The sequence below is a fragment of the Pipistrellus hanaki genome (assembly GCF_964339955.1).
Source record: "Pipistrellus hanaki genome assembly, chromosome: 2".
NCBI lineage: Eukaryota > Metazoa > Chordata > Mammalia > Chiroptera > Vespertilionidae > Pipistrellus > Pipistrellus hanaki.
This window is the reverse complement of record NC_140504.1, coordinates 136622494-136650037: the sequence shown is the minus strand read 5'-3', so window position 1 is coordinate 136650037 and position 27544 is coordinate 136622494. Positions and strand designations below refer to the sequence as shown.

The 27544-nt window shown below is 36.5% G+C and overlaps 1 protein-coding gene, 1 long non-coding RNA gene and 1 pseudogene across 5 annotated transcripts in view; 1 reads left to right on the top strand and 2 right to left on the bottom strand.

The window, feature by feature from the left end:
- Positions 1-16326, bottom strand: part of LOC311616666 (guanylate-binding protein 6-like) — a 45847-nt gene extending 29521 nt beyond the window's left edge. The window contains exons 1-4 of one of the 3 annotated variants that reach the window (XM_084872332.1): positions 10554-10730; positions 6358-6437; positions 2195-2398; positions 1103-1230 (exon numbers count right to left, since the gene is read on the bottom strand). In XM_084872332.1, coding sequence (XP_084728458.1) covers positions 1103-1230; positions 2195-2398; positions 6358-6433 — 408 coding nt within the window. In that variant the 5' untranslated portion in view covers positions 6434-6437; positions 10554-10730. Of the gene's footprint in view, positions 1-1102; positions 1231-2194; positions 2399-6357; positions 6438-10553; positions 10779-15904 lie in introns of those variants that run through there. The other 2 variants (XM_084872334.1, XM_084872333.1) reach the window with 2 other exon arrangements.
- On the top strand, positions 12833-13188 carry LOC311615692 (E3 ubiquitin-protein ligase RBX1-like; annotated as a pseudogene). Its single transcript has one exon. The product of its transcript is annotated as an E3 ubiquitin-protein ligase RBX1-like (transcript).
- Positions 16327-25021: 8695 nt separating the features above from the next.
- LOC311616448 lies at positions 25022-27075 on the bottom strand. Its single transcript, XR_014793899.1, has 3 exons — positions 27006-27075; positions 26854-26906; positions 25022-25875 (listed from the first exon to the last, which is right to left on the bottom strand). It is a non-coding gene; the product is annotated as an uncharacterized lncRNA (long non-coding RNA).
- Positions 27076-27544: the final 469 nt, after the last annotated feature.

The following is a 27544-nucleotide window of genomic DNA, read 5'->3' as shown; positions in this document are numbered from 1 at the left end:
CAGAATTTTCATTCTATTATAAACACTATCTAAAATTTCACCAGAGCAAAAGTGAAAAATACCTAGAAAAATTTGGAGGGAAATGTTGATTTGTACATTTATACTCCAAGACCCAATTTAAAAAAAAAATGATTACAATAAGAAGTGGCTCTTATGACAAACAATAGGTTATACAGACAGCAAGACTGATATATACATAAAAATAAACACAAAATTTCTGACTCTTCTTTGGGTAGAAATAGGAAGTTGTAGACATTTAGATACTATCTACATTATAAAAGCCTAAGTGACCATTACAGCTGAATGATCAGAATGACTGGCCCCTATGATGCACACTGACCACCAAGGAGCAGACGCTCAATGTAAGAGCTGTCCTCTGGTGGACAGTTCGCTCCCATAGGGGAAGTGCTGCTCAATCAAAAGCCGGGCTCACAGCTGGCGAATGCAGCAGCAGTGGCAGAAGCCCTTCTTGCCTCTGCAGCAGCTCTAAGGAGCAGCAAGCCAAGCAGTAAGAAGCAATGGCAATGGTAAGAAGCAAAGGGTCCCAGACTACAAAAGGGACACCACCCCAGTGCATGAATTATGTGCACCAGGCCTCTAGTTTCAAAATAAGTCTCAAACTAAAGAAGAAAATGAGAAATCATTCAATTCATCCTTTAGTAGAAAACTAAAATATCTAAGACACATCTTAAAATGTTGTAGGACAAACACATGCTTTTATAGAACCATCTCATTCAGAGCTATCTCAAAGTCTTCCAGAAAGTCTTCCAGAATGCTTGGTGAGTACATGATGAACTTCACCAGAGAACTGCAGACTTTTTGAGAGCAGGGCTTTTACATGGGTATCTACAATACTAACTTAGAGACCCAGGAATATGGTGCTCAGCAATTGAATCAAATTAGTCATGGATTGCTGAGAAATAGAAAAAATTTACTCAATTTACCATGATGCCTTACCTAGAAATAAGAGTCAAACAAGTGTGCATTTGCCTGATATGTAATTGGATTTCTAGATTTCACAAAAGATCAAGCAGTTAAATTAAAAAGTTCATTATGAAAATATCCAGGTTGAATACATTTTATTTGTCACTCTCTGCCTTACCTTCTCCACATCTCCCAGGCCCTCCGTGTCTAGAAGGACCAGAGTGCAATTACGCTTATAGGGGTGAGGCACACACCACATCCAGATGCCCTTGGTTTCAGACTGCACCGTAGAGCCCAGAGGGAAACCTATAAATGAAGGGGAGACCAAACACACAGTGACAATAGACAAACTAAGCAGCCAAGGGACTACAAAATCAGACTTTTTGGAATGGAAGTACCCCAGAATAGAAGATGGTGCTTTCTCTATTTTGTAAGAATTCTTTTCTTTGTATGTCATCTGTTCAAAGGAGGAGATGAATGTTAACTGTGAAAATGATACCCAGCAAGAGCTCAAAATGGAGGTGAAGTGCATCCATAAATCAGACATAATAAATGTCACTGAATACCACAATAAGAGCATTTTAAAGAATGGTCCATTAAAGGCCAAATAGAAGTGGATAGAAGAGAGACATCTAAAGAAAAAGAAATTCAGATAATATTTTTCCAATAAAAGGGATAAAAATAAAACTGGCAAATGGTGTGGGAGAGGTTAACAACAATGGGATGTGAACTCACAAAAATCTTTAAACATGGTGATAGATATGCAATTATCTTTATATGTTCATAGGAAAAGCAAAATTTTATAGAGAGAGTAAAACATATTATGTGCAAGAGAGAAGGCATAATTTCAACATCTCTGTCTTGGCACTAGTAAAATAAAAAGAGTTTATGGATTACTAGAAGGAATTTTCCTTAACTCCTTAACATAAGTAAAACTATAAATATGGCAATAAAATATGTTAAAGTAATAATTTAGTGATGAAAATTAGACTTAAAAGTTTGCTTTATTGAGAGGAGTTCAGTTCTCTCTTCATGTAATCAGGGAAGAAAACTAATGAGTTGTGTTTTAGTTAGAGTAACAAAATTGGCCCTGGCCTGAGATAACACCAATTAAGGTCATAATTTATCTGAAAGAATTAGAATTAGAAGGTTGTTTATTGAAAGGAATTTAGCACTTTTTTTTCATGTGCCTAGTGAAGAAAACTAAGAAACTGTGATATAGCTAGAGTCAAAGAATTGTCCTCTGCCTGAGATCTGAGATACCACTCACCGTGATTCTGTCCTGCAAGCCGATTCATCAAGTAGGATTTTCCTGTACGATACAGTCCTACAATGGCCACAACCACCACTGGCTGAGAAATCTGGTCAAGAATCTCTAGAGCTTTCTGATTCACTGACAGACGCTCATTGATGTTTTCCACCAGGCAAATGGGGGCCATCATGTTCGGTGAAGATGCCATAGCAACCTGCAAACCTAGAAGAACATCCCAGTAGAAATAAGATTACAATGCTATTCTCTGAAGCAGAGTTGTACAAAGCACCCACCATCTCAGAGCAGTATGAGTGTTCTACTTTGTTCCTGTCATAGTAAGCATAAGCCAGGACCTGCAATGAAAAATTGATCTACTTTTGGCTCTATAATTGCATTGAATCTCTGCAAGGGCCAAAGTGTTCCCAATGCTGTGAGGACTTCTAACTGAATGTTATTGCTGGCGCTGGGCAGCAACATCTTACAATGCTGTAGAGTGGCCCTACCCTATGCCAGAATCACCACTGAGAAGCAAAGCCACCACCTCATGTGAATATCCTCTCCCCAAATATAAGGCTTAACCAGCTTCTAAGAGGATAGTGAGAGGCAGATACTGAGGAAGGACCTGCCTGGGACCAGAGCAACCTGGGGACAAAGTTGAGGTATTTTAAACCACAGGTTTCATGCATCTCTGTGTTTCATAGTCCTAGTTGTTGAGATCAGCTATAAAACTAGTCATGAGTATCACTAGTATGCATCACAATCTGAGGTTTTAGGATGACGATTTAGTTTGACATATGACAGACCAATAAAATGTAATATCTATGGCTCCATTTATTATACTGAAAGGACTGGAGGAGTTTGGGACTCCAGAAGAAAAATGGCTTTTGGTTTTTCTCCTTTCTTACAAGTTGTCTAAATCATTTAGGCCATAAAGTTTAACAGTCATTCTCTGTTTAGACAAATTGAGTGGTGTGATATCTATTTTGTTTTTCAAAATGAAGTGTGCATCAAAATTTGAAAATAGATTGATGTTATAAGCCAATAAAAAGTGTATATTAATAAAACTGTCAATAAGGAATAACAAGAACTCCTCCCAATTTTTGCATCCTCCATGTCCTGTTAAAAATATCCTTGTGATTGAAAAAAAAAATCAACAACTTATCTAAGACTCTAGAAGAAATTAAGAGCGATATAGCTGCAATAAAATATAAAAAAAATAAAAACACCGTGGAAAGTTTCAGTAGACTAGGAGAAGCAGAGTTGTGAATTAGTGAATTAGAAGATAGGGCAGCAAAACACACCCAAACAATTGAAGATAAAAATTAAAGGCAAGGAGGAGAGCCTAAGAGAGCTTTGGGGCAACATGAAACAGAGCAGCATATAAATAATAGGGGTGCCAGAACAACAAAAAGAGGATAAAAGGGTTAGAAAATTTTTTGAAGTAATGAAGTAATAATGTCAGAAAACTTCCCTGATTTGGGGAAGAAAAAGGTCACACAAGCACAGAGAATTCAAAAGAAGATAAACCCAGAAAGACTCACACCAACACTCAACTTAAGTACAATGGCAAATGTTCAAGAGAAAGAGAGAATCTTAAAGGCTGCAAGAGAGAGACAGAAAGTTACAAAGGATCCCCCATTAGACTATCAAATGATTTCTCAACAGAAACACATCAGGCCAGAAAGGAATGGAAGGAAGTTTACAAAGTGATTCAAAGTAGGGGACAGAATCTAAGAATACTCTGTCTAGCAAAGCTATCATTCAAAATTGAAGGGGAAATAGGAAGCTTCACAGACAAAAAAAATGCTAAGGGGGTTTATCACTACCAAACCAGCAATGCAAGAAATGTCAAAGGCCTGGTATAAAAAAAAAAGAAATAAAAAAGGAAGAAGGAACAGAGGCACAAAAAAATGAAAAATGGCTACAAACATGTACCTTATAATAATAACTTTAAATGTAAACAGACTACTCCAATCAAAAGACATTGAGTGGCTGTATGGTTAAGAAAACATGACCAGCAGTAATTGGTTTGGCTCAGTGGATAAGCATAGACCTGTGGACTAAAGAGTCCCAGGTTCGATTCCTGTCAAGGGCATGTACCTTGGTTGCAGGCACATACCCAACAGGGAGTATGCAGAAGGCAGTTGATCAATGTTTATCTCTCATCGATGTTTCTAATTCTCTATCCCTCTCCCTTCCTCTCTGTAAAAAGTTAATAAAATATATTTTTTAAAAGAAAACATGACCCATATATTGTATATGCTGCCTACTAGAGAACCACCTCAGAACAAGGGACTCACGCCGACTGAAAGCAGGAAAAATATATTTCAGGCAAATGGAAATGAGAAAAAAGCTGGGGTAGTAATACTTATACCTGACAAATAGACCTCAAAGTGAAGGTCATAACAAGAGATAGGGAAGGTCACTTCATAATACTAAAGGGATTGACATAGCAAGAGGATAAAACCCTGGTAAACATATATGCACCCAATGCAGGAGTACCCAAATACATAAAAAAAAAAAAAAAAAAAAAAAAAACCTCCTGGAAGACATCAAGGAAGAGATCAACAATACAATCATAGTAGGGGACATTAATACCCCACTGACATCACTGAATAAGTCCTCTAGACAAAAAAATCAGCAAAGAAACATCAATCCTAAATTACTCACTAGATCAGATAGAATTAATTGACATCTTCAAAACATTTCACCCCAAAGCCATGGAATATATTGTACATTCTTCTCAATGCACATGAGACATTTTCAAAGATAGACCACATAGTTGGTCACAAGCAAAGTCTCTCCAAATTCAAGAAGATTTAAATAGATCAAGCACCTTCACAGACCATAATAGCATAATATTAGAAATAAACTACAATAAAAACAACCAAAAATTTTCAAATACTTGGAGCTTGAATAATATTAAACAATGATTGGGTTACCAAAGACATCAAAGAAGAAATTTAAAAAGAAACATCCTCGAAACAAATGACAATGAAAACACAACAACCCAAAATCTATGGACACAGAGAAAGCAGACATGAGAGGAAAGGTTATAGCTCTACAGACCTACCTAAAAATAAATAAATGAATAAATAAATAAATAAATAAATAATAGATAAATAAATAAAACATGTAAAACTGTTAATAAATTATCTAACTCCACAACTTAAAGAATTAGAAAGAGAGCAACAAGAAAAGCCCAGAGTGAGCAGAAGGAAGGCTCAGAGCAAAAATGAATGACATAGAGACCAAAAAATGGCAATACAAATGATCAATGAAAACAAGAGCTGGTTCTTTGAAAGGATAAATAAGATTGATGAAACTTTAGCCAGGCTCACGAAGAAGCAAAGAGAGAGGACCCAAATTAACAAAATCAGAAATGAAACAGGCAAAATAACAACAGACCCCAAAGAAATTCAAAGGATCACAAAAAAAATACTATGAACAACTCTATTCCAAAAACCTAGACAATCTAGAGGAAATGGACATATTCTAGAAAGATGCAACCTTCCAAAACTCAATCAGGAAGAATCTAAAAATCTCAATAGACCATTAATTATGAAGGAAATTGAAGTAGTTATCAAAAACTTCTAGCAAATAAAAGCACTGGACCAGACAGCTTCACAAGAGAATTTTACCAAACATTCAAAGAAGAAATAAAACCTATGCTAATCAAATTATTTGAAACAATTCAAGAGGAAGGAATACTTCCAAGCTCATTCTATGAAGCCAGCATTTTCCTAATACCAAAACCAGATAAAGACAATGCAAAGAAAGATAATTACAAGCCAATATCCCTCATGAACATAGATGCCAAAATCCTCAACAGAATTATAGCAAATCAAATCAGGCAGTACATCAGAAATATCATACACCATGACCAAGTAAAATTCATCTCGGGGATGCAAGGATGGCACAATATCTGAAAATTGATAAAAATGATATATCATATAAACAAATTGAGAAATAAAATCACACAATCCTATCAATTGATTCAGAAAAGGCATTTGACAAAATCCAAGACTCTTTCTTGATAAAAACTCTCACTGAAGAGAATAGAGGAATCATACCTCAACCTAATAAAAGCATTATATGACAAACCTACAGCCAATATTATACTCGATGGGCAAAAATTAAAACTATTTCACCTAAGAACAGGAAAAGATAGGGATGCCCACATTCACCACTCCTCTTCAACATAGTGCTGGAAGCGCTAGCCATAGCCATCAGTGGAGAAGATGAAATAAAAGGCATCCAACTTGGAAAAGAAGTAAAACTGTCATTATTCGAAGATGAAATGATACTGTACTAGAAAAACTGAAAGACTCCATCAAAAATTTTAGACTTAATCAATGAATTCAGCAATGTAGCAAGATGCAAAATTAACACCCAAAATTCATTGCATTTTTATACAACAATAGTGAACTTACAGGAATAGAGGTTATAAAAACAATTCCATTTACCATTGCACCAACAAAATTAAGATACCTTGGAATAAAGTTAACTAAGGAGGGAAAAGAGCTATACTCAGAAAACTACAGAACACTGAATAAAGAGACAGAGGAAGACATAGATGGAACATGAAGGCATTTGTATCATGTTCATGGATTGATAGAATCAACATCATTAACATGTTCATACTACCCAATGCACTCCCCATTAAAGTACCAATGTCATATTTCACAGACCTAGAACAAATTATTCATTTAGAATAAAATAAAACCCTGAAAGCTGCAGCAATCCTGAGAAAGAAGAACAAACTAAGAGGGCTCTCAATACCAGATATCAAGCTATATTACAAAGCCACTGTTCTCAAAATGGCCTTGTACTAGCACAAGAACAGACATATAAACCAATGAAATAGAATAGAGAACACGGAAATTTACCCAAACCACTATGCTCAATTATATATGTATGACAAAGAGCCAAGAACATACAATGGAGTCAAGATAGTCACTTCAATAAATTGTGTTGGGAAAATTGGGCAGAATCATGCAAAAAAATTAAACTATAATAGACCACCAAATTATACCATACACAAAAATAAATGCAAAATAGATAAAGGACTTAAACATAAGATGGGAAATCATAAAATGTTAGAGAAATCCATAGGCAGCAAAATGTCAGACATATGGCCAAGCATTATCTTCACAGATGCAACTCTTAGGATAATGGAAACTTAGGGGAAAATAAACAAATGGGACTACATCAAAATAAAAAGCTTCTGCACAGCAAAAGAAACCATCAATAAAACAACAACAAAGCCCACTGCATGGGAGAACATATTTGCCAATGTTATCACCGATAAGCGTTTAATATCCAACATTTACAGGGAACTCATACAACTCAGCAAAGGGAAGATAAACAATCCAATCAAAAAATGGGCATCAGAACTAAATAGAAACTTTTCAAAAGAGGGCATACAGGACGCGAGGAGATATATGAAAACATGCTCAAAGTCACCAATCATTTGAGTGATGCAATTCAAAATGACAATGAGATATCATCTCACACCTGTCAGAATGGCTATCATCAACAAATCAACAAATGACAAATGCTGGCAAGGATGCAAAGAATAAGGAACCCTCATGTACTGCTGGTAGGAATGCAGACTGGTGCAGCCACTGTAGAGAATAGTATGGAGTTTTCTCAAAAAACTAAAAATGGAACTCCCATTTGACCCAGTAATACCACTTCTAGGAATATATTCCAAGAAAACAGAAACACCAGTCAGAAAAGATATATGCACCCCTATGTTCATAGCAGCACAATTTACAATAGCTAACATTTGGAAACAGCCTAAGTGCCCATCAGCCGATGAGTGGATTAAAAAACTGTGGTACAGCTACACAATGGAACACTATGACGCTTTTAAAAAGGAGGAATTTTTATCCTTTATAACAACATGGATGGAACAGGAGGGCAGTATACTAAGCAAAATAAACCTGTCGAGAAAGTTAAATAACACATGACCTCATTCATATGTAGGATATAATGATCAACATAATTTGATGAACAAGAATAGATCGATAGAGAAAAATGGTAGGGGAGAGGGTGTTAGAAAGCAACCAAAGGACTTGTATGCATGCATATTAGCATAACCAATGGACTCAGACACTGGGGCGATGGGGGCTTGCCTGGGTTGGAAGGGATGGAGGAGGGGGTCAATGGGGGAAAAGGAGACATATGTAAAACTTTAGAAAAAAACGTGGCACATCTACACAATGGAATTCTATGCTGCTGTAAAAAGGAAGGAACTCCTACCATTTACAATAGCATGGATAGAACTGGAGAGCATTATGTTAAGCAAAATAAGTCAGTCAGAGAAAGATAAATATAACATGATCTCAATCATTTGTGGAATATAATGAACAACATAAACTGATGAACAAAAATAGATCCAGAGACAGAGAAGCATTGATCAGACCATCAAACCTCAGAGGGAACGTAGGGGACAGAGGGTATAAGAGGAAGAGATCAATCAAAGGACTGTATGCATGCATATAAGCCTAACCAATGGACACAGACAACAGGTGGGTGAGGGCATGAGTGTGGGGGTGAGGAGGTGGCAATTGGAGGATAAGGACACATAGTAATACCTTAATTAATAAAGAAAAAAGATAAATAAAACAAACTATAAATAAATAAAAACTATGCATGTGAAAATATCAAGTGGGTCTGCATAATTCCTGGACATGTCTGACTTAGGACTTTGTTAGGGCAGAGAAAGTAATTTTTATATTCAAGAAAGTGCTGTGCTGGTCCTTCCTAATTTTCAGAACATACCAAGAATGAAGCTGAACCAGGCAGTGTTCTAAGCAAGTTTGGGCCTGAGCAGTGAATTATAGCCTTGTCAGGGGACAGCATGCTCTTTATCTAACCTTTAAGGATGTGACTGGGAGCTGAGGTTGAGGCCACAATCATAATGCAGCCCATCTGTGTCTGGCCCCTTTTCTCGCTCTCTCTCTCTCTCTCTCTCTCTCTCTCTCTCTCTTTCCTCCTTCCTCTTTTCCTCCCTTCCTCTCTTTTTCCAATAAATAAAGGCACTCTAGAGCTCTCTGAGCCAAGTCTGCACTTGAGGGGGGGAAAAATTAACTAAAAAAATGTAAATTTTTAAATGCTGTGTACGTGGTGAATCTAAGGTGGAATTAGAATTAGACCATAAGTCCAAACTAGTGCACATTACAATGAGGAACACTGAGCTCATGCATGAAGAAGCTGTCTCCATGCCCCACCCCTTCCCTTTAAGCAGCCAGGAGAACACCCGAATCTCTCATCTCTCCATGCACCCACCTTCTCTTCTCCACCATCTACTATCCCGGTTATGTGAAGTCCTACTAAACTGCCACCTCACAACTACCACTGCCCCTGATGGGGAAGCTAAAGCCAGCAGCTGAGCCCTACAGTCTAGGCTACCAGGCTACTGGTGTCCCTACCTCTCCATTCCTCAGTCCATTCTGAATCAGAAAGTGAGAGGTTTAAGCTCAGGACCAAGTTGCTTACAAAAGAAAGTTGAATTCCCACTTCTGACCCTCAGCTCCTCAAGTCAGAGTGTCCCAGAACAAGCTCCCAGGTCCTTCTCACTCCTCCTTTCTCCCTCTCCTCCTCCCACTTTTCTGTTGCTAGTTTACAGAAGTTTGAAAAATAAAAAATAAAAAGCTGAGGAATTTTTATTTTCATTCTTACAGAGGACTCAGCAAAACAACTGAACCTAAAAACAATAATTGATGTAAATTTTTGGTAGGGTCTAAACATTTGTAAACTACAGAATAAAAACCTGGCTTAGACCTTACAGATAGTTTTAATAGTTGAATAAAATATGTTAAAATAAAGTATTTCATCTAAATACCACTTTATAGAATCTTTGGGATACTAAATACAGTTAATGCAATAAAGTATGTTTTCATGTTTAAATTGTATGTTAAGGATCATCTTCCCTCTGTTTTTTCAATGTCCCACAGACACCAGGGAAATGTCTGAGATGGGGAGGGGAAGATGGAGGAAGTGACTGCAACCAGGGCTTCTTAGGAAAGGACAGGTTTGGTTCCTCAGTCACAGAAAGGACTTCAAGCAGGTGATGTAGGGTTCACCCCTCCTGCTCCCGGTTAGGGCTCTTTTTGCAGCCTGGGAGGGTGCCCAAAAAGGAGCTGGGCATCCCAGGAACAAGCTGTGCCTGCTGCCCTGCAACAGCCTTCCATCCAAACAGCTTATAGCCCTGGGGGCCCATCTTTCCTCTGCCCAAACCATCAGCCAGAGCTGACAGTGGAGACTCTTGCCTCCAGAGCCAGGTGTGCTGCCCTGGAGCATGCATTGTTCTTGTTGATGTTACTTAATGAACACGTGCATGGAAATCCAAGTCTCTGAGGGAATTTACCTGTCTCCTAAGCTGCAGACAATAGATAAATCCTTGCCTCTTGCTGCCTTGCTCCTCCTGAGTCTGGCTCCGCAGGGTGTTCACAGTTTTCTTTAGAAGCTGATAATGAAGCCGAATATCACAGCGAAGCTGTTTTCAGTGTGGTTGAGAAGAACCGAAATCAAAATCGAAAGGACACATCCTTTTCTGGGAAGTTACGTGTTGGACCTTCACCCCCTCTCTCCCTCTTCCCCGCCTCCGAGGAAATGCAGGGTGGTTGAAGTATCTTCCACACCAGCTTGGAAATCCTTGTCTGGCACTTCCCCCTCAGGGGGGCTTGTGTTTCTGACCCCACAGGAACACAGAGCTGCAGGGCTGAATGTGAGCCAGTAACAGCAGGCTGACAGGTCTGCAGTGACCCTCTCAGAAGTACTTTGGAAAGGCAATGAGGTTTTTCTTATTGTTGTAATTTTATGCTAAGACAGCCTTTTCATTTCTGGCTTTTTTTTTAAACTTATAATTAATTTATCCTTCTTCATCGTCAATAACTGTGTGCATAAAACTCCAATTTTCCCTATCAAGAGATAGACCCTAGTATTTTGTAGCATATTCTCCCACTTACTGTTGTTTTTTGTTTTTCTTTGTGGAGGCTCTGTGGGGGAGTGTAAGGGTCCTGAGTTTATATTTCGAGTGTTTCTTTCAGTGAAATAATATAAAAATACAAACTAACTCAAAACTGGACATTCAAAATGAACAAAGAAGTCATAACCATCAACAAGTTATTTAAAGTTGACAAGTGCCACAGATATTATCTGTTTTCTGTTTTGTTTAGTTGTGTTTGTTTGTTTTTTGTCTATTAAGTTTCATTCCATATTTGCATTTTCATCTGAATAACAATTCAGAAAAAAAATATGTGATTATAAAGGATTCCACTCTGTTAGACTATTTTTAAAAAACTGTGTAATCAAAGTATTTTTTGTTAACACCTATTGTCTCCTGGATGGATATAAGTGGGAGTTGTGTTATTAGAACAACTTTAGGTTAGTTTCATTGCCTATTTTTCTCTGCCTAGATTATTCTGAGTTGGTTTCAAAACATTAAAACATTAATTCCACTTTCACCAATATGTTTGATATTTTGCTGCCTATAGATCCTTCTAAGATTTTTATAGTTTCATGGCTTACATTTAAGTCTTTTTTCTATTTTGAATTTATTTTTGTGTATGGTGTAAGTTGGTGGTCTAGTTTCACTGTTTTTTGGGGTTTTTTTGCATGTATTTGTCCAATTTGCCCAACATCATTTATTAAAGAGACTGTCTTGACTCCATTGTGTGCTCTTGACTCCTTTGTCAAATATTAATTGAGCATAATGGCTTTGATTGATTTCTGGTTTCTCTGTTATATTCCATAGGTCTATATGTCTGTTCTTATGCGGGTACCAGGCAGTTTTGACAACAGTGACTTGATAAAATAGCTTAATAGCTGGTACGTATTGTGATCCTCCAATTTTGTTAGGTTGTATTTTTCTAGGAATATGTCCATTTCTTCTAGGTTGACCAGTTTTGTTGGAATAGAGTTGTTCATGGTATTTTTTTTTTTTTTTTTTTTTTTTTACAATCCTTTGTATTTATGTGGGATCTGTTGTTATTTTGCCTCTTTCATTTCTGATTTTGTTCATTTGGGTCCTCTCTGCTTCTTGGTGAGCCTGGCTAGAGGTTCATCAATCCTTGTTCATCCTTTTAAAGAACCAGCTCTTGTTTTCATTGATTTTTTTTTTTTTATTTTGTCTCTATGGCATTTATTTCCACTCTGATCTTTACTATTTCCTTCTTTATGCTCACTCTAGGCTTTTCTTATTGCTCTCATTCTAACTCTTTAAGTTGTAGATTTAAATAATTTTTACCAGTTTTCTTGTGTTTTGAGGTAGGCCAGTAATGCAATGATCTTCCTTCTCAGGGAGAGTCTTTCTTATCAACTGGATCCAAGAGCATGCCCTTCTGTTCTCTCTCTTTTTTTTTCTTTATTGTTATGCTTCTTATTTGTTCCAGGAGGCTATAATAATAAAATATAAGTCTAGACTTTCAAGAATATAGTTCTAGATAATTCGTTTAGCCTTAGAGTTAATATTTTATCGTTGTTGTTATTTTAGTGTTATTTATCATATTTGAGGCTTATTAACTTATTTTTAATTCATTATAATTATTACCATTGAAGAAAAATACATTTGGAGTCTTTTCTAAGCTTCCATGGTGGGAAATAAATTGCAAGAAAAAAGTTTTGGACAGACCATGTGTTTCCAACATGTCAACAACTATGGGAGTGGACACTTTGAGTGGCACCCACAGCACACCAGTAAGAAGTGCTTTGAAGTGAAAAAGTGGAATATGGTAGCCCTCTGGGCTTGGGATACTGTGGTTGATAACTGTGCCATCTGCAGGATGATCTTTACACAGGGGATCTTTGCACAGAATGCAGGCTCACCAAGCCTCTGCCTCTTCTGAAGAGTGTACCCATGCGTGGAGAGACTGTCATCATGCTTTTCACCTCCACTACATCTCTCTGAGCTCAAAACATGGCACGTGCGTCCACTGGACAACAAAGAGTGGGAATTCCAAAAGTATGGGCACTATAAAAACAATATTCTTCCATCAAGCTGAACTATGTTGTTATTCATTTAATAACTTGCCATCCTGTTACTTAATAGCAAGTTAGATAGAACCGGCTCTTTTCTGCTTTGCCTTTTTAATTTTCTATTCCTGCAGTCCTGTTTTAAAAAGTGTATTTAAAAAATATATCCTATAATTATAATTCACAAAAGTATAATATTGGTAAAGGAAGAATTATTAAAATGAGTTCTTAAACTGATGGAGGTTAATTAGAGTTGATTTAACTGAAATGAAATTTTTGCTTGTTTTATTATTTTTAACTCCAGAAAAAATGACCAATCACTTTGTTGTTGAAAGTGTGTTTATTTGGCACCAAGTGTACTCAGCTTGGTGGACTAGTGGAAATTCTTAGACAAGAAAAGTCTCATTTAATTTCATCTTTATTGTTTAGAGTATTACAATGTCCCCCTTTCCCTTCCATTGCCCCAGCCACTTAGTTCCTGCCCCAACTCTGACCTTCACCACCCTATTATTGATGTCCATATAAGATCTTTGATTAAACTAGTCCCACATCCCCCTAACCCCTCTCTGGAGTTAAAATAATAAAACATGCAAAAATTTCATTTCAGTTAAATCAACTCTTATTAACCTCCATCAATTTAAGAACTCATTTTAATAATTCTTCCTTTACCAATATTACACTTTTGTGACATAATTATAGAATATATTTTTAAAATTTACTTTAAAAATAGAATCCAACTGGCTTTTATTTGACACAGAACACAATAGGACTACAGGAATAGAAAATTAAAAAGGCAAAGCAGAAAAGAACCGGTTCTACCTAACTTGCTATTAAGTAGCAGGAAGGCATGTTATTTAATGAATAACAACACACACAGATCATGGTATAACATGAAAATTGGAACTAAAAACAAAGATGATACCTAAGCTTAAACAATAGTATTGTATTCCAGCCTGAACCTGAACCTGAACCACACAGGACATGGCTGGGACATTTGCAGGTCTTATTTTGTTGGTCAATTTCTTTTGTTCATTAGATTTCACAAATAAGTGAGATCATGTGATATTTGTCTTCCACAGTTTGGATTATTTCACTTAGCATAATATTTTCCAGGTCCATTTATCCTATTCCAAAGGATAAGAGATCCCTGTTTTTTACAGCTGCATAGTGTTTCATAGTGTAAATGTCCCCCGGCGCTTCCTGAGAATTCATTATTGGTGTAAAAAATGCTATCAATTTGTGGACGTTGATTTTGTAACCTGCCATCTTGCAAAATTCATTTATTAAATCATTTATACTCCATTGAGTATTATGTTGGCAGTAAGTTTATCATGAAGCCCATTGAGTATTATGTTGGCTGTAGGTTTGTCATATACCAGGTATGGCCTTTATTATGTTCAGTTATAATACCTCTATTCCCACTAAAATGAGAGGGTTGTTTTTGTTTTGTTTTGTTTTGTTTTGTTTTGTTTTGTTTTGTTTTGTTTTATCAAAAAATGGTGCTGGCCCCATCTGAGGAGCAGCAGCTGCATGAGCATCTTTTCCCCCCAACTCCAGCAGGAGGAACACCACTGATGAGAGCAGAGCTCATCAGAGGAGCCACCACCAACTAAGGAGCAGCCGCTGCCATGACTTCCCAAAGAGTAGCTTCTGCGTGAGGAACCAATGCCACGTGAGGAGCAGCCCCCACATGATACAACACTTAGACCAGTGGTTCTCAACCTTTCTAATGCTGCAACCCTTTAATACAATTCCTCATGTTGTGGTGACTCCAAACCATAAAATTATTTATGTTGCTACTTCATAACTGTAATTTTGCTACTGTAAACCTGTGGGTTGAGAACTGCTGCTGTAGAGCCTAAGACCATCAGAAAACACAAATATTTACATTAGATTCATAACAGTAGCAAAATTACAGTTATGAAGTAGCAATAAAAATAATTTTATGGTTGGGAGTCACCACAACATGAGGAACTGTATTAAAGGATCGTGGCATTAAAAAGGTTAAGAACCACTGACCTAGATCTTTCGGTGAGAGCAAAAATGGGGAGACAAAGGAACTCCCAAAGAAAAGAGAAGGAGGAATTGCCAGAAAAGTAGATAAGTGAAATAGAGGCATGCAAAATGTCAGGGGGAAAATTTTAGAATAAGGGTCATAAAGTTCATAAACCAAATGCATGAAAAAAAAAAAAAAAAACTCTTATGTAGGAATCAAGAAGAAATGAAGAGTGGTATAGCTGCAATAAAAAAATAAATAAATAAATAAATAAATAAATAAATAAATAAAAAACGCCATGGAAAATTTCAACAGATTAGGAAAAGCGGATGACTGGATTAGCAGCAAAAAGTTACATACAAGGGAACTCCCATTAGATAATCAAATGATTTCTCAATAGAAACACATCAGGCCAGAAAGGAATGGAAGGAAACTTACACAGTAATGCGAAGCAAGATATTGAATCCAAGAATACTCTATCCAAGGGAAATGAAAAGCTTCACAGACAAAATAAAGTTAAGGGAGTTTATCAATGCAAGAAATGCTAAAGGGATTGTTGTAAAAAGAAGAAATAGATAGGGAAGAAAGAAAACACACACACACACACACACAATGGCTACAAACAAGTATATATCAATAATAACATTAGATGTAAATGAACTAAATGCTCCAATCAAAAGATATTGAGTGGCTGAATGGATAAAAACAAAAAAGCATGTCCCATATATATGCTATCTACAAAGACTCACCTCAGAAGATGTGTGATATGATTTCAATCTTCTTGAATTTGGAGAGACTTTGCTTGTGACCCAATATGTGGCACTTACAGAGACTAAAAGTGAAGGGATGGAAAAATAATTTTCAGGCAAATTGAAATGAAAAAAAAGTTGGGGTAGAAATATTATATCTAACAAAATAGACTTTAAATTGAAGGCCATAACAAAGATAAAGAAGGCCACTTCATAATACTGAAGGGATAGATACAAGAAGAGGATATAACCCTGGTAAATATATACATACCGAAAGCAGGAGCACCCAAAAACATAAAAAATACTTCTGGAAGATATCAAAATAAGAGATCAACAACCATAGTGGGGGATCTTAATATTCAACTGACATCACTGGATAAATCCTCTAGACAAAAAAAGGGAAAAGAAACAGCAATCCTAAATAACTACTAGATCAGAAGGACTAATTAACATCTTCAGAACATTTATTTCACTCTAAAGCCACGGAATATGCATTCTTCTCAAGTGCACATGGGACATTTTAAAAGGTAGTGATCCACATATTAGGTCACAAGTAAAGTCTCTCCAAATTCAAGAAGATTGAAATCATATCACACATCTTCTCAGACCACAATGGCCTAATGTTAGAAATAAACTACAATAAAAACAACAACAAAAAATTCTAACACTTGGAAGCTGAATAGCATGCTATTAAACAATGATTGGGTTACCAAATAGATAAAAGATGAAATGAAAAACATCATAGAAATGAATGACAGGTGGAAAAACATACCGTGTTCATGGATTGGTAGAATCAACATCATTAAAATGTCCATACTATCCAAAGCAATCTATAGATTCATTGCACTCCCCATACAATACCAATGGCACATTTTACAGACCTAGAAATAACTCTCCAAATATTCATCTGGAATTTTAAAAATATCCCAAATAGCCACAGCAATCCTGAGAAAAAAAGAACAAAGTAGGTGGGAACTCAATAACAGATTTCAAATTGTATTACAAAGCCACTGTTCTCAAAATGGCCTGGTACTGGCATAAGAACAGATATACAGACCAATGGAATATAATAGAGAGCCAAGATATCGACCCAAACCACTATGCTCAATTAATATTTGACAAAGGAGGCATGAACATTCAATGGAGTCAAGACAGTCTCTTCAATAAATGGTGTTGGGAAAATTGGACAGATACATGCAAAAAAAGAAAGAAACTAGTCCACCAACTTACACCATGCACAAAAATAAACCTAAGATGGATAAAGGACTTAACCATAACACAGGAAACCATAAAAATACTAGAGGAATCCACAGGCAGAAAAATCTCAGACATATGCCAAAATAATTTCTTCACAGATACAGCTCCTAGGGCAATGGAAACTAAAGACAAAATAAACAAATGAGACTACATCAAAATAAAAAGCATTTGCACAGCAAAAGAAACCATCAACAAAACAACAAGAAGCCCACTTCATGGGAGAACATGTTTGTAAATTTTATCACTGATAAAGGTTCAATCTCTAACATTTGCAGGCAACTCATATAACTTAATAATAGACTCAATTAAAAAAAAAAAAAGGACAATGGACCTAAATAGATACTTTTTTAAAGAAGACAGAAGATAAGGCCAAGAAACATATGAAAACATGCTCAAAGTCACTAATCATCTGAGAGATGCAAATCAAAACAACAATGTGATACCATATCACACCTGTGAGAATGGCTATCATTTAACAAATGAACAAAGACAAGTGCTGGTGAGAATGCAGAGAAAAAGGAAGTCTAGTGCACTCACTGCTGGTGGGAATGCAGACTGGTGCAGCCACTGTGGAGAATAGTATGGAGTCCTAAAAAAAAAAAAAAAAAACCTAAAAATAGAATTCCCATTTGACCCAGTGATCTCACTTCTAGGAATATATTCCAAGAAACTAGAAACACCAATCAGAAAGAATATATGTGCCCCTATGTTCATAGCAGCACAATTTACAATAGCTAAGATTTGGAAATAGCCTATGTATCCATCACCAGATGAGTAAATTTAAAAACTGTGGTAAATCTACACAATGGAATTACTACACTGTTGTATAAAAGAAGAATTCTTACCATTTGCAACAGCATGGATAGAATTGGAGAGCATTATGCTAAGTGAAGTAAGCCAGTAAGAGAAAGATAAATATAACATGATCTCATTCATTTGTGTAATATAATGAATAACATAAGTTGATGAACAAAACAGATCCAGAAACAGAGAAGCATCAATCAGACCATCAAACCTCAGAGGGAAAGTAGGGGACAGAGGATGTAAGAGGAAGAGATCAATCAAAGGACTGTATGCATGCATATAAGCCTACCGTATTTTCCGGCTTATAAGACGGCCCCCCTAATTTTTTACAGTTAAAACGTAGGTTTAGGCCTATATTCCCTGTATAAGACTACCCCCCACTTCAAAGAAAAGACTTACTTTGCCGTCAAGATCTGCAGGTAATTTTTGTGCAATTTTGGTCTTTTGCCCCCAATTTTCTGTTGACTTTTTTTTGTTTCAAAAGTCATCTTATGTAACCAATGGACACAGACAACAGGTGGGTGAGGGCATGAGTGGGGCTGTGGAGGTGGCAATTGGGGGATAAGGACATATAATAATATCTTAATCAATCAAGAGAGAAAAGGGTGCTGGATTTTGTTGAATGTTTTTTTTCTGTATCTATTGATATGATCATGTGGTTTTTATCTTTCAGTTCATTTATGTGATATATCACATTTATTGATTTGCAAATATTGTGCCATCCTTGGAAAAAAATCCAATTGATCATGACATGTACTCTTTTTAATGTATTGCTGGATCTTATTTGCTAAAAGTTTGTTGATGGTTTTAGCATTTGTGTCCATCAGGGATATTGGCCTGTAATTCTCTTTCTATGTAGTATCTTTATCTGGTTTTGGAATTAGGGTAATTCTGACTTCCTAAAAAGAGCTTAGAAGTATTCCTTTCTCTTGAATTTTTTTTGAATAGTTTGAGGAGGATGGGTGTTAGTTCTTCTTTGAATATTTGGTAAAATTCACCTGTAAATCCATCCAGTTCAGGACTTTTGTTTGCTGGAAGATTTTTAATTATTGCTTCCATTTCATCAATTGTTATTGACCTATTCAGGTTTCCTGATACTTCCTGATTGAATCAGAAAGAATTCAGAAAGAATTTTGGAAGATTGTACCTTTATAAAAATTTATCCATTTCACCCAGCTTGTCCAGTTTGTTGGCATATAGTTGTTTATAGTATTTGCTTACAATCTTTTGTATTTGTGTGGTATCAGTTATATTATCTTTTTCATTTTCAATTTTATTTATTTGGTTCCTCTCTATGTTTCTTGATTTGTATTTTCTTTATGTCTATGATGACTCTCTCTGTTATTTTCTTCTTCTTAAAGCAGTCCCTTTAACATTTCTTGCATTGCTGATTTGGAGGTAATGTACCCCTTTAATGCTTTCATGTCTGAAAAGCTTTTTACTTCACCTTCAATTTTAAATGATAGCCTCGTTGGATACAGTAGTCTTGGATTTAGGCCCTTGCTTTCAATTACTTAGAATACTTCATACCACTCCCTTCAGGCCTGAAGTTTTTCTCTGGATAAGTTAGTTGACATTCTAATGGGAACTGCTGTTCCTTGCTCATCTTCTTCCCCACCTGTTATTCCTAAAATACAGATTTTGTTATGTTTTATGTTATCCCAGAAGCCCCTTTAGCTATCTTCCTGCTTTTTCATGCAATTTTCTTTTTGCTGCTCTAATTGGGTATTTATTTCTACCTTGTTTCCAAATCACTGATTCAGTCCTCTTCTTCACTCAATCTACTTTTAATCCCTTTCACTGTGTCCTTCATGTCAGATATGTCATTCTTGATTTCTGTATGGTTTATGTCAATGGCCTTTAATTCCCTTTTCATACTGTTGTGATTTGCACTATGTTTCTCAAGCACCTTTATAACCATTGTTGTGAACTCTATGTCTTATAAGTTTCTTGCTTCTATCTCATTTAGTTCTTTCTCTGTAGATTCCTATTTTCTCTCATTGGGGATTGTTTCTTTGTCTCCCCATTTTAGCTCTCTTTCTCTGATACTTGTTTCCATGTATAAAACAGAACTGCTAAGCCTCCCAGTCTTTGTAGGATGGTCTTATATATGTGTTTTGAGGGGGTCAGTGATGTGGTCTTTTTGTTCATCTGAGCTGGATGCTCTAGGAATGCCCTGTGTGTATGGTTTTGGCTGTCCTGTTATAATTGGGACTTTATTGTTGATGTCCCATTTGTGGCATGATTGTCCCCTTTGACTTGCTGCCAGTGAGGTTCAATCCCAATATCATTGTGCCAGTTGTCAAGTACTCATAGACTCCCTATCCCAGAGGCTGAGTCTGCCTTGAATCTTACACTTTGATTGGCCCTGTTCTGAGCTATACTTCCTTTCCCGATGGAGCTGGTCCCATAGATGTCAGCTACAGGTGTTTGGGGTCCCACTGGCTTTCATTCACTGAACAGTCTAGGATAGTGTTTGTGGCAAGGACCCAAACTGATGTTTCTGACTAATTAGATCAGGCAAAGCCTCAAAGCCTCTAGAGAACTACCTCTGCCTACAGAATGATTGGATTCGTCTAGAGTAGCCTCAAGCAATCATCCACAGTTTGGATGATAGTTTTTCCAACAGGAAGGAACAACTGCTTCTACCTGGATATTAATTATTATTCACAGTCTTTTAATGCTCCCCAGAAACCACAGGGTGGAGCAATGGATTTTTCAATAGGATAAGTCAACTGTCTTCCCCCTAGACAAAAATGGTAGAATAGTAAAAGTTTACCTGAGAAAGATGATCTCTATAGCATGAGGGAATGACTCAACACATGAAACCAGGATGTCTGCCTTCTGAATGCTGTATATTGGCCCTTTAAGAGGTTGCCTGCATTTCCAGCCAACTTTCCTTGGCAGAGAGCAATCCTGCTGTTTTTCACAGCCAGATATTATGTGGGCACCTTTCTCAATATTGGTGCTCTCTGATGGGAGGGCCCAGCTTGGGGATTTGACCCCAGAGTTCTCAGTGGCAAACCCCCACAGTTGAAACAACTCTCTGTAACTTCAGTTGCTGTTTGTGGAAGCCAGTTCAGCTCTTTCATGCCTCCACTTTCCTATCAGTCTCTATGTGATGTCCACTTTCTGTCCTTCATTATCAGATTTCTCTCCAGGTAGTCTTCTGTTGATTATTCTGGGTGGGGTTTTTGTGTTTGGTTGTTGTTGTTTTGTGTTTGTTTGTTGTGGGGGGTTTTTTGTTTTGTTTTGTTTTAGTTTTTTGTTGTTGTTGTTGTTGTTGTTGTTGTTTTTAGGGGGGGCGGGGGTTGTATTAGTTGTAATTCAAGTTTGGTCCTGGGAGCAGATCTGTGTGAATTTCCACTGACATTTTATGTATCCTCTGCAATGGAATTAGATTGTCAAAACCAGGCTCAAGGATTGTTCCTACAGAAAAGCAGCTGATTTTTTGGAAATAAGCCTGTGATAAAAGTAGCTCTTCCCTGCTTTCAGTTTCATCTGATTATGTTTCCAGGAAATGCCATTTTCAGTGGCCTTAATTGACTTACAAGATTGCTCTTTCTGGCTGGGAAACCTTTAGATTATATCATTTTAAAACCTAATTACTGTTCACCATATACTGGTGTAATTATATATATATATATATATATATATATATATATATATATATATAGTCAATTATATTTTACTAAAGCTGAGGGAGGGAGAATGACAATAAAGGGGGGAATTGGAAGGGAGGAAGAAAAAAATTATTATTTAAGAGTTCCAACAACTTTCATTGTCATTTTTGGAGCAAATGTATGGTACTTTGTTATTATTTATCTATGTATACATGTATGTATTATTTATTTATTTATTTGTTTTCAGCATTATAAATCTTTAACAAACAGGCTAGTGATATTAAGAAGCTGCCAGTTGGCCTGTTTTTATGTCCAAATGCATGGCCAGGAATAATCAGTTTTGGCAGTCCTAATTCATATTTACACAGTAGTCACAATGAGTTTATTAAAACAATTTGTTCTGTCACTTTTTCTACACAGTCCTAAAGCATTAAAAGCTTGCATTCTTCATACCATGGCTGCAAGATCCTACATATTCTGACTCCTGCCTGCCCCTCTCTTCATCATATGTTATCTCAGCTTCAGATACCAAACACACCCAACACTTCACCAAGTAGGTCTTTTGTACACAAACTTGTCTCTGTCTAAAACTCTCTTCCCTCACATTTTTCCCAGTTGTGTTTAACCAAAAATTTATCTTAACCTTACTTTTTCAAGGAAGGATTACTGAATTAGTACTCCAAATTCTGTCTCCTTTCTACACTTACGCATAGTGCTCTGTATAATTCCTTTATAATGCCTTTTAGACATTCAAATATTACACTTATTTGTATAATTTGTTTTAATATTTTCCTTCTGAAATAAAAATAATGCATGAGCACAGGGACCATGTTTGCTGTGCATATCATAGAATCCTCAATGCCTCCTCAATGCTAAGCCATGGTCAGTGGTCAGTACATATGCATTGAGTGATTGATGCATTCATGTGTAAAAGTACCTATTTGATGTCATCCAAGATTATATTTGAGGTTTTTTGGGTTTTTTTCTGCATTGTAACCTTGCAAATATATCAAAATTTATCAACAATACAGATAACATGAACTGATGAAGGTGAGCTCCAGTTCATACTATACTGTTTCCATCATCCTTGTTATCACAATTATCATTATAATTATCATCAACATCACCATCTGTGTTACGTTTGCCTTTGATTGTTCTGTCATTCAAACAAAGACACTATCTCTAAGTAAGAAATGTATTAGCAAAATCAAGGAATTTTTTAGGTTGTGCTAAAATTTGCTTTGTGTTAACATTGAGGATTTGGAACTTACTCTGAATTAAATTATTTACTTACTATCATTCTAAATAAAAATTAAAAAATTGCCCTTAGCAGTTTGGCTCAGTGGATAGAACATTGGACTACCAGATTCAATTCTGATAAAGTCTACTTTCTGGGTTTCAGGCTCCTCCCTGGCCCAGGTCCGGGTCAGGACTCCTGCAGGAGACAACCAATCCATGTGTTTCCCTCGCATCAATGTTTCTTTCTGTCTTTCCCTTTCTTGTCCACTCTTCCTAAAAAATCAATGGGGGAAAAAAAATAACCTCAGGAGAGGATTAACAACAAAATAAAAAAAAACATTAAAAATTTTAATAAAGTAGTACATACTTTCATACTCATTAATAAAGATACAACAACTGATAAAGTATAAGTGAGTCACTGGTTTGGATCATGCTGCTTTTTGAAATATGGTAGCAACCATACTTGGATAAAAACTGCATTCAGCTTCCAGGTGGAGACCTGGAGGCTAAAGCAATTTTCTTGTGCCTGGGACCATAAATACAGGAGATTGATTCCTGTATTTATGGTCCCAAGCACCATGGCTTCAGGGGTAGAAACTATAGATAACCTTTAGAAATTAACCTCTGAGTTCTGCTTCTGAATTATTGGCAAGATAGGGCCACATTCCAATGTTCCCAGCCTTTAGAATTTAGAACAAAGGAAAATTCCTGTGGTTTGAACCTTTAAAAAGACTGCTTACACCTGGAACTGTGGACTCCACCTGCGTGTGGTGCTCTTGCAGCCGTCCTGGCCAGTTTTTCATTAAATCCTTGCCTGCTTTTTTTAAATCAATCATCAGCCTCTGGTGGTCTTATTTTGAACCCAGGGTTCAACCCCACAACACTTTTAACTTTTCTAAGAGTTTAAACTGTTTTGAGATAAAGAAGACATCTTCCTTAGGCATTGTTGAGTGAGCCCTTCTTCTATACTTTTCTCAGCCTTTGTGTCTGCTTAGACTCTGAAGTACCAATTATGAGATTGGGATGTGACAGAATAGAGACAGTTTTAATGATTCCAGATCAATAGCTCCTAAAGGTGGTGATTTGGCCCCAGCTGACATTTAATAATGACTGGAAACATATTTGGTTGTCACAACTGGGTTGTTTAGAAGTACTGTATAGATGTTGCCAGAACCAGTTTGGCTCAATGGATAGAGCGTCAGCTTGGGGACTGAAGGGCCCGGGGTTCGATTCCAGTCAAGGGCATGTACCTTGGTTGCGGGCATATCCCCATTGGGGGGTGTGCAAGAGGCAGCTGATCAATGACTCTTTCTCATTGATGTTTCTAACTCTCTATCTCTCTCCCTTCCTCTCTGTACAAAAATCAATTATATATATATATATATATATATATATATATATATATATATATATATATATATATATATTTTTTTTTTTTTAAGTACAGATGTTGTGGCATCTTGTATTTAGAGGTTGTTGTTGTTTTGTGTTTAATAGGTTGTTGCTGCCTGTTAAACATCCTACAATACCCAAGATAGCCCCACACACAGAAATATTGCAGCCCAAAATGCCAAGTATGATGGGGTTGAGAAATGTTTTGTGGAGCAATTAAGAGAATGAACTTTTGCATGCAACAGGGATGACTGTCACAAACAAAACATATGTTATATAAAGTTAAGACAGACTAAACTTTGCTTGGAGATAGAAATCAGAGTAGTAATTAATTGTGGGTAAGAAGAAGTAGAAAAAATATTGGGATTCAAGTAATGCTTTATATTTTTATCTAGATGGGAGTTTCAAGGTTGCATTTATTTGTAAACAATTAGTACCTCTATACTAAAATCTCCAGTAGATTTTGAACTTCATATGCAACTTTGGCTCTTCCTGTCCTTCAGACTAGTGATGGAACATCAGTTCTCCTGGGCTTGCTGGCCCTCCTTGCAGGTTTTGGACTTGATAACTTCTATAATTATTTGAACCAATTTCTTTCACCACTTTTTACCTTTCCCATGTCCCTTAATTTTCTTTGTAGTTTAGATTCATTGGTTCTAAACTACATCCTCTCCTACAAACACATGTAACTCAATTTTCAGCTCTCTTCTAAATTGTGCCATGCCAGAATGGCCAAGGGTGGACCTGAGCAGGGGCAGTGAATGATTAAAGAAGACAGACAAGAGAATACAGCTTGGGCTCAGGGGGTCTGCTGTGCCTGAATGAGGACACAGAAACATGTCAGCCTGCAAGCCGAGGCTTTATTTTAGAGTCAAAGCAAAACAAGGAAGTGGTCAACATGATTACAATGTTCTTGTGAGTTTCACCTTGTTTTGGCAGCACTTGTTGCACCTCTCACAGCCCATTAGCTACCTAGGAAGGAACTATTGCAGGCTATAAATTAAACTTAAATATGCTAAGAGGGCTCTGCCTTCCAAGATGGGACTTGTTTGTGACCCTACCATAGGTCAGTCTGAGGCTTGATCTTATATGTGCTCCCTACATCTTCCCCCTGTTTGTTTTTAAGCTACTATAATAAAAGTAAAACTCAAACATCAAGAGCAAAGCTCTGGTTATTAAAACAATAACAAAACAATGCCGATGCAACAACAACAACAACAAAAAAAAAAACGATAAACATATTAACATTTTAAAACTTGAATGTCAAGAACAAAACTCTGGCTATTAAAATAATAACAAAACAATGCCAATGCAACATAGCAACAAGAGAGAAATCAAACTACAGTCATGTTAACATTTACATCTACAAAATGAAAGTTTCTTTTGCTGCTGGTGTTTATTTACTCAGAGTCCTCAGACTTGGCTGAGCAAAACTTTCCAGAAGATTGGCAGCTAAGCAATACTAGCATAGCTAGAAACATGGTTGAGGGAGTAGCTTCCACTTCTTTCTTTTCTACCATCTGTTGGGCTTCATTGTTAACTTTTTCATCTGCCCTCATGTTGGCACCTTGGCACCTTGAGTAGCCTTCATTTTCTTCTTCTTCTGCATTATCCCAAACGGCTTGGCATTTATATCTTTTAAATGGTTGCAAACTGCTATTACATGAGAGACACAAAATTAGAAAAAAAATGATTCTGTAGGTCTTTGCAGACACTTCATAAGAACTTTCTTAGGATTCCTAAGTACATTGAATAAATTTTTCATTTCTCCCATAGAGATTTTTAGATAAGGTCTTAACTAATTAATGTCCTTTAATAATTTCTAAAAGTCATTTAAGGTCTTGAGTCAATCCTTCGGTATTTCTACCTTTTGAGGCCTAATACATTGATTTTTGTATAAATATTTGAAGGGAATTTCCCACTGTATTTTTTCCCAGAGCAATCTCTAAGCCACATTTAGGGAGTTTCTCTTAAAATTTTTACTTTCTTTTAAACAGAACAACCAACTTGGTTGCTTTTCAGAAAAGCTAGTAGAAGAGAAATATGTTGGCCAATACTGAAATGCATACATTTCAAGTAAAAGTAACTTTCTTTTTCTTTGTGGTATCCCATTAATGGAGAGATTTAATGCCCAAATAATAACTTTTTACTTTACTTTGTAAATAGTAGGGGAGATATTTTAAAATTTCTCCTTTTTAAGCTTACATTTTTAATTTTAGACAGAATTCTTTTTGACTAATGCTTATGTGCATATGTATGCAAATTTTACTTTAGAGTTTATATAAGACTTTGATTATATTGTGACAAGCTAAAAAAGTATTCAGCAACCTTGTCCTGCCAAACTTAGAGGTTGAAACCTTTATAACATTTAAAGTATATATATTTAAATAGAAGACAGTTATTAATTTTTATTTTATAAAGCTTCCAATGTGATTTCGAGTATATCAGATCAGCCTAATTTAGTTTTAAAATATTTATTTTAAGAAGAGAGAATAAATCCTTAAATAATTCCAGAGCCCTTAAAATTTCCCAAAGCTATCTCTTGGTTAAAGTCTTTAAATTTAACTTGGAAAGTATAAAATATAAATAAACCAAAGATTTTATTATATATTGTGAAGGAAAAGAGCCACATACGAACTTGACAAGCTCAGGGGAGGCTTTCATGGCAGTCTTGCAAACTCAGAGACCTAAAATAACCACAAAAGATGGTTTGAAAATTAAATAACTAACTACAAATGTTGAAAATTAAATAACTAACTGCAAATTCTATAACAGAGATAACTTACTGACTTTCAGTGGGGTCGAATCCTGGGTTCAAAATAAGACCAGCGGAGGCTGATGATTAATTAAAAAAACCAGGCAAGGATTTATTGAAATATCTGGCCAGGACAGCCGCAAGAGCACCACACGCAGGTGGTCTCTATACGACTGTACCATTTCAGGGGTAGGCACTCCCTTTTAAAGGTTCAAACCACAGGAATTTTCCTTTGTTCTAAATTCTAAATCCTAAAGAACATGTTCTAAAGACTGGGGTCAGCCCGCAGGGTCATTGCTAGTCACATCCTGCTGGACATTGGAATGTGGCCCTATCTTGCGGTAGCCGATAACACAGAAGCAGAGCTCAGGGGTTAGTCTCTAAAGGTTATCTACAGTTTCTATCCCTGAAGCTACTGAGTCAGTGGGAATCAATCTCCTATGGTGCTGGTCCCAGGCAAGGGAAAATTGCCCTAGCCTCCAGGTCTCCACCTGGAAGCTGAAGTAAGTATTTCGTGTTTAATCAGGCAGGAGCCAGACTTAGCAGGGTTAAAATTCAAACAGCAGTCTT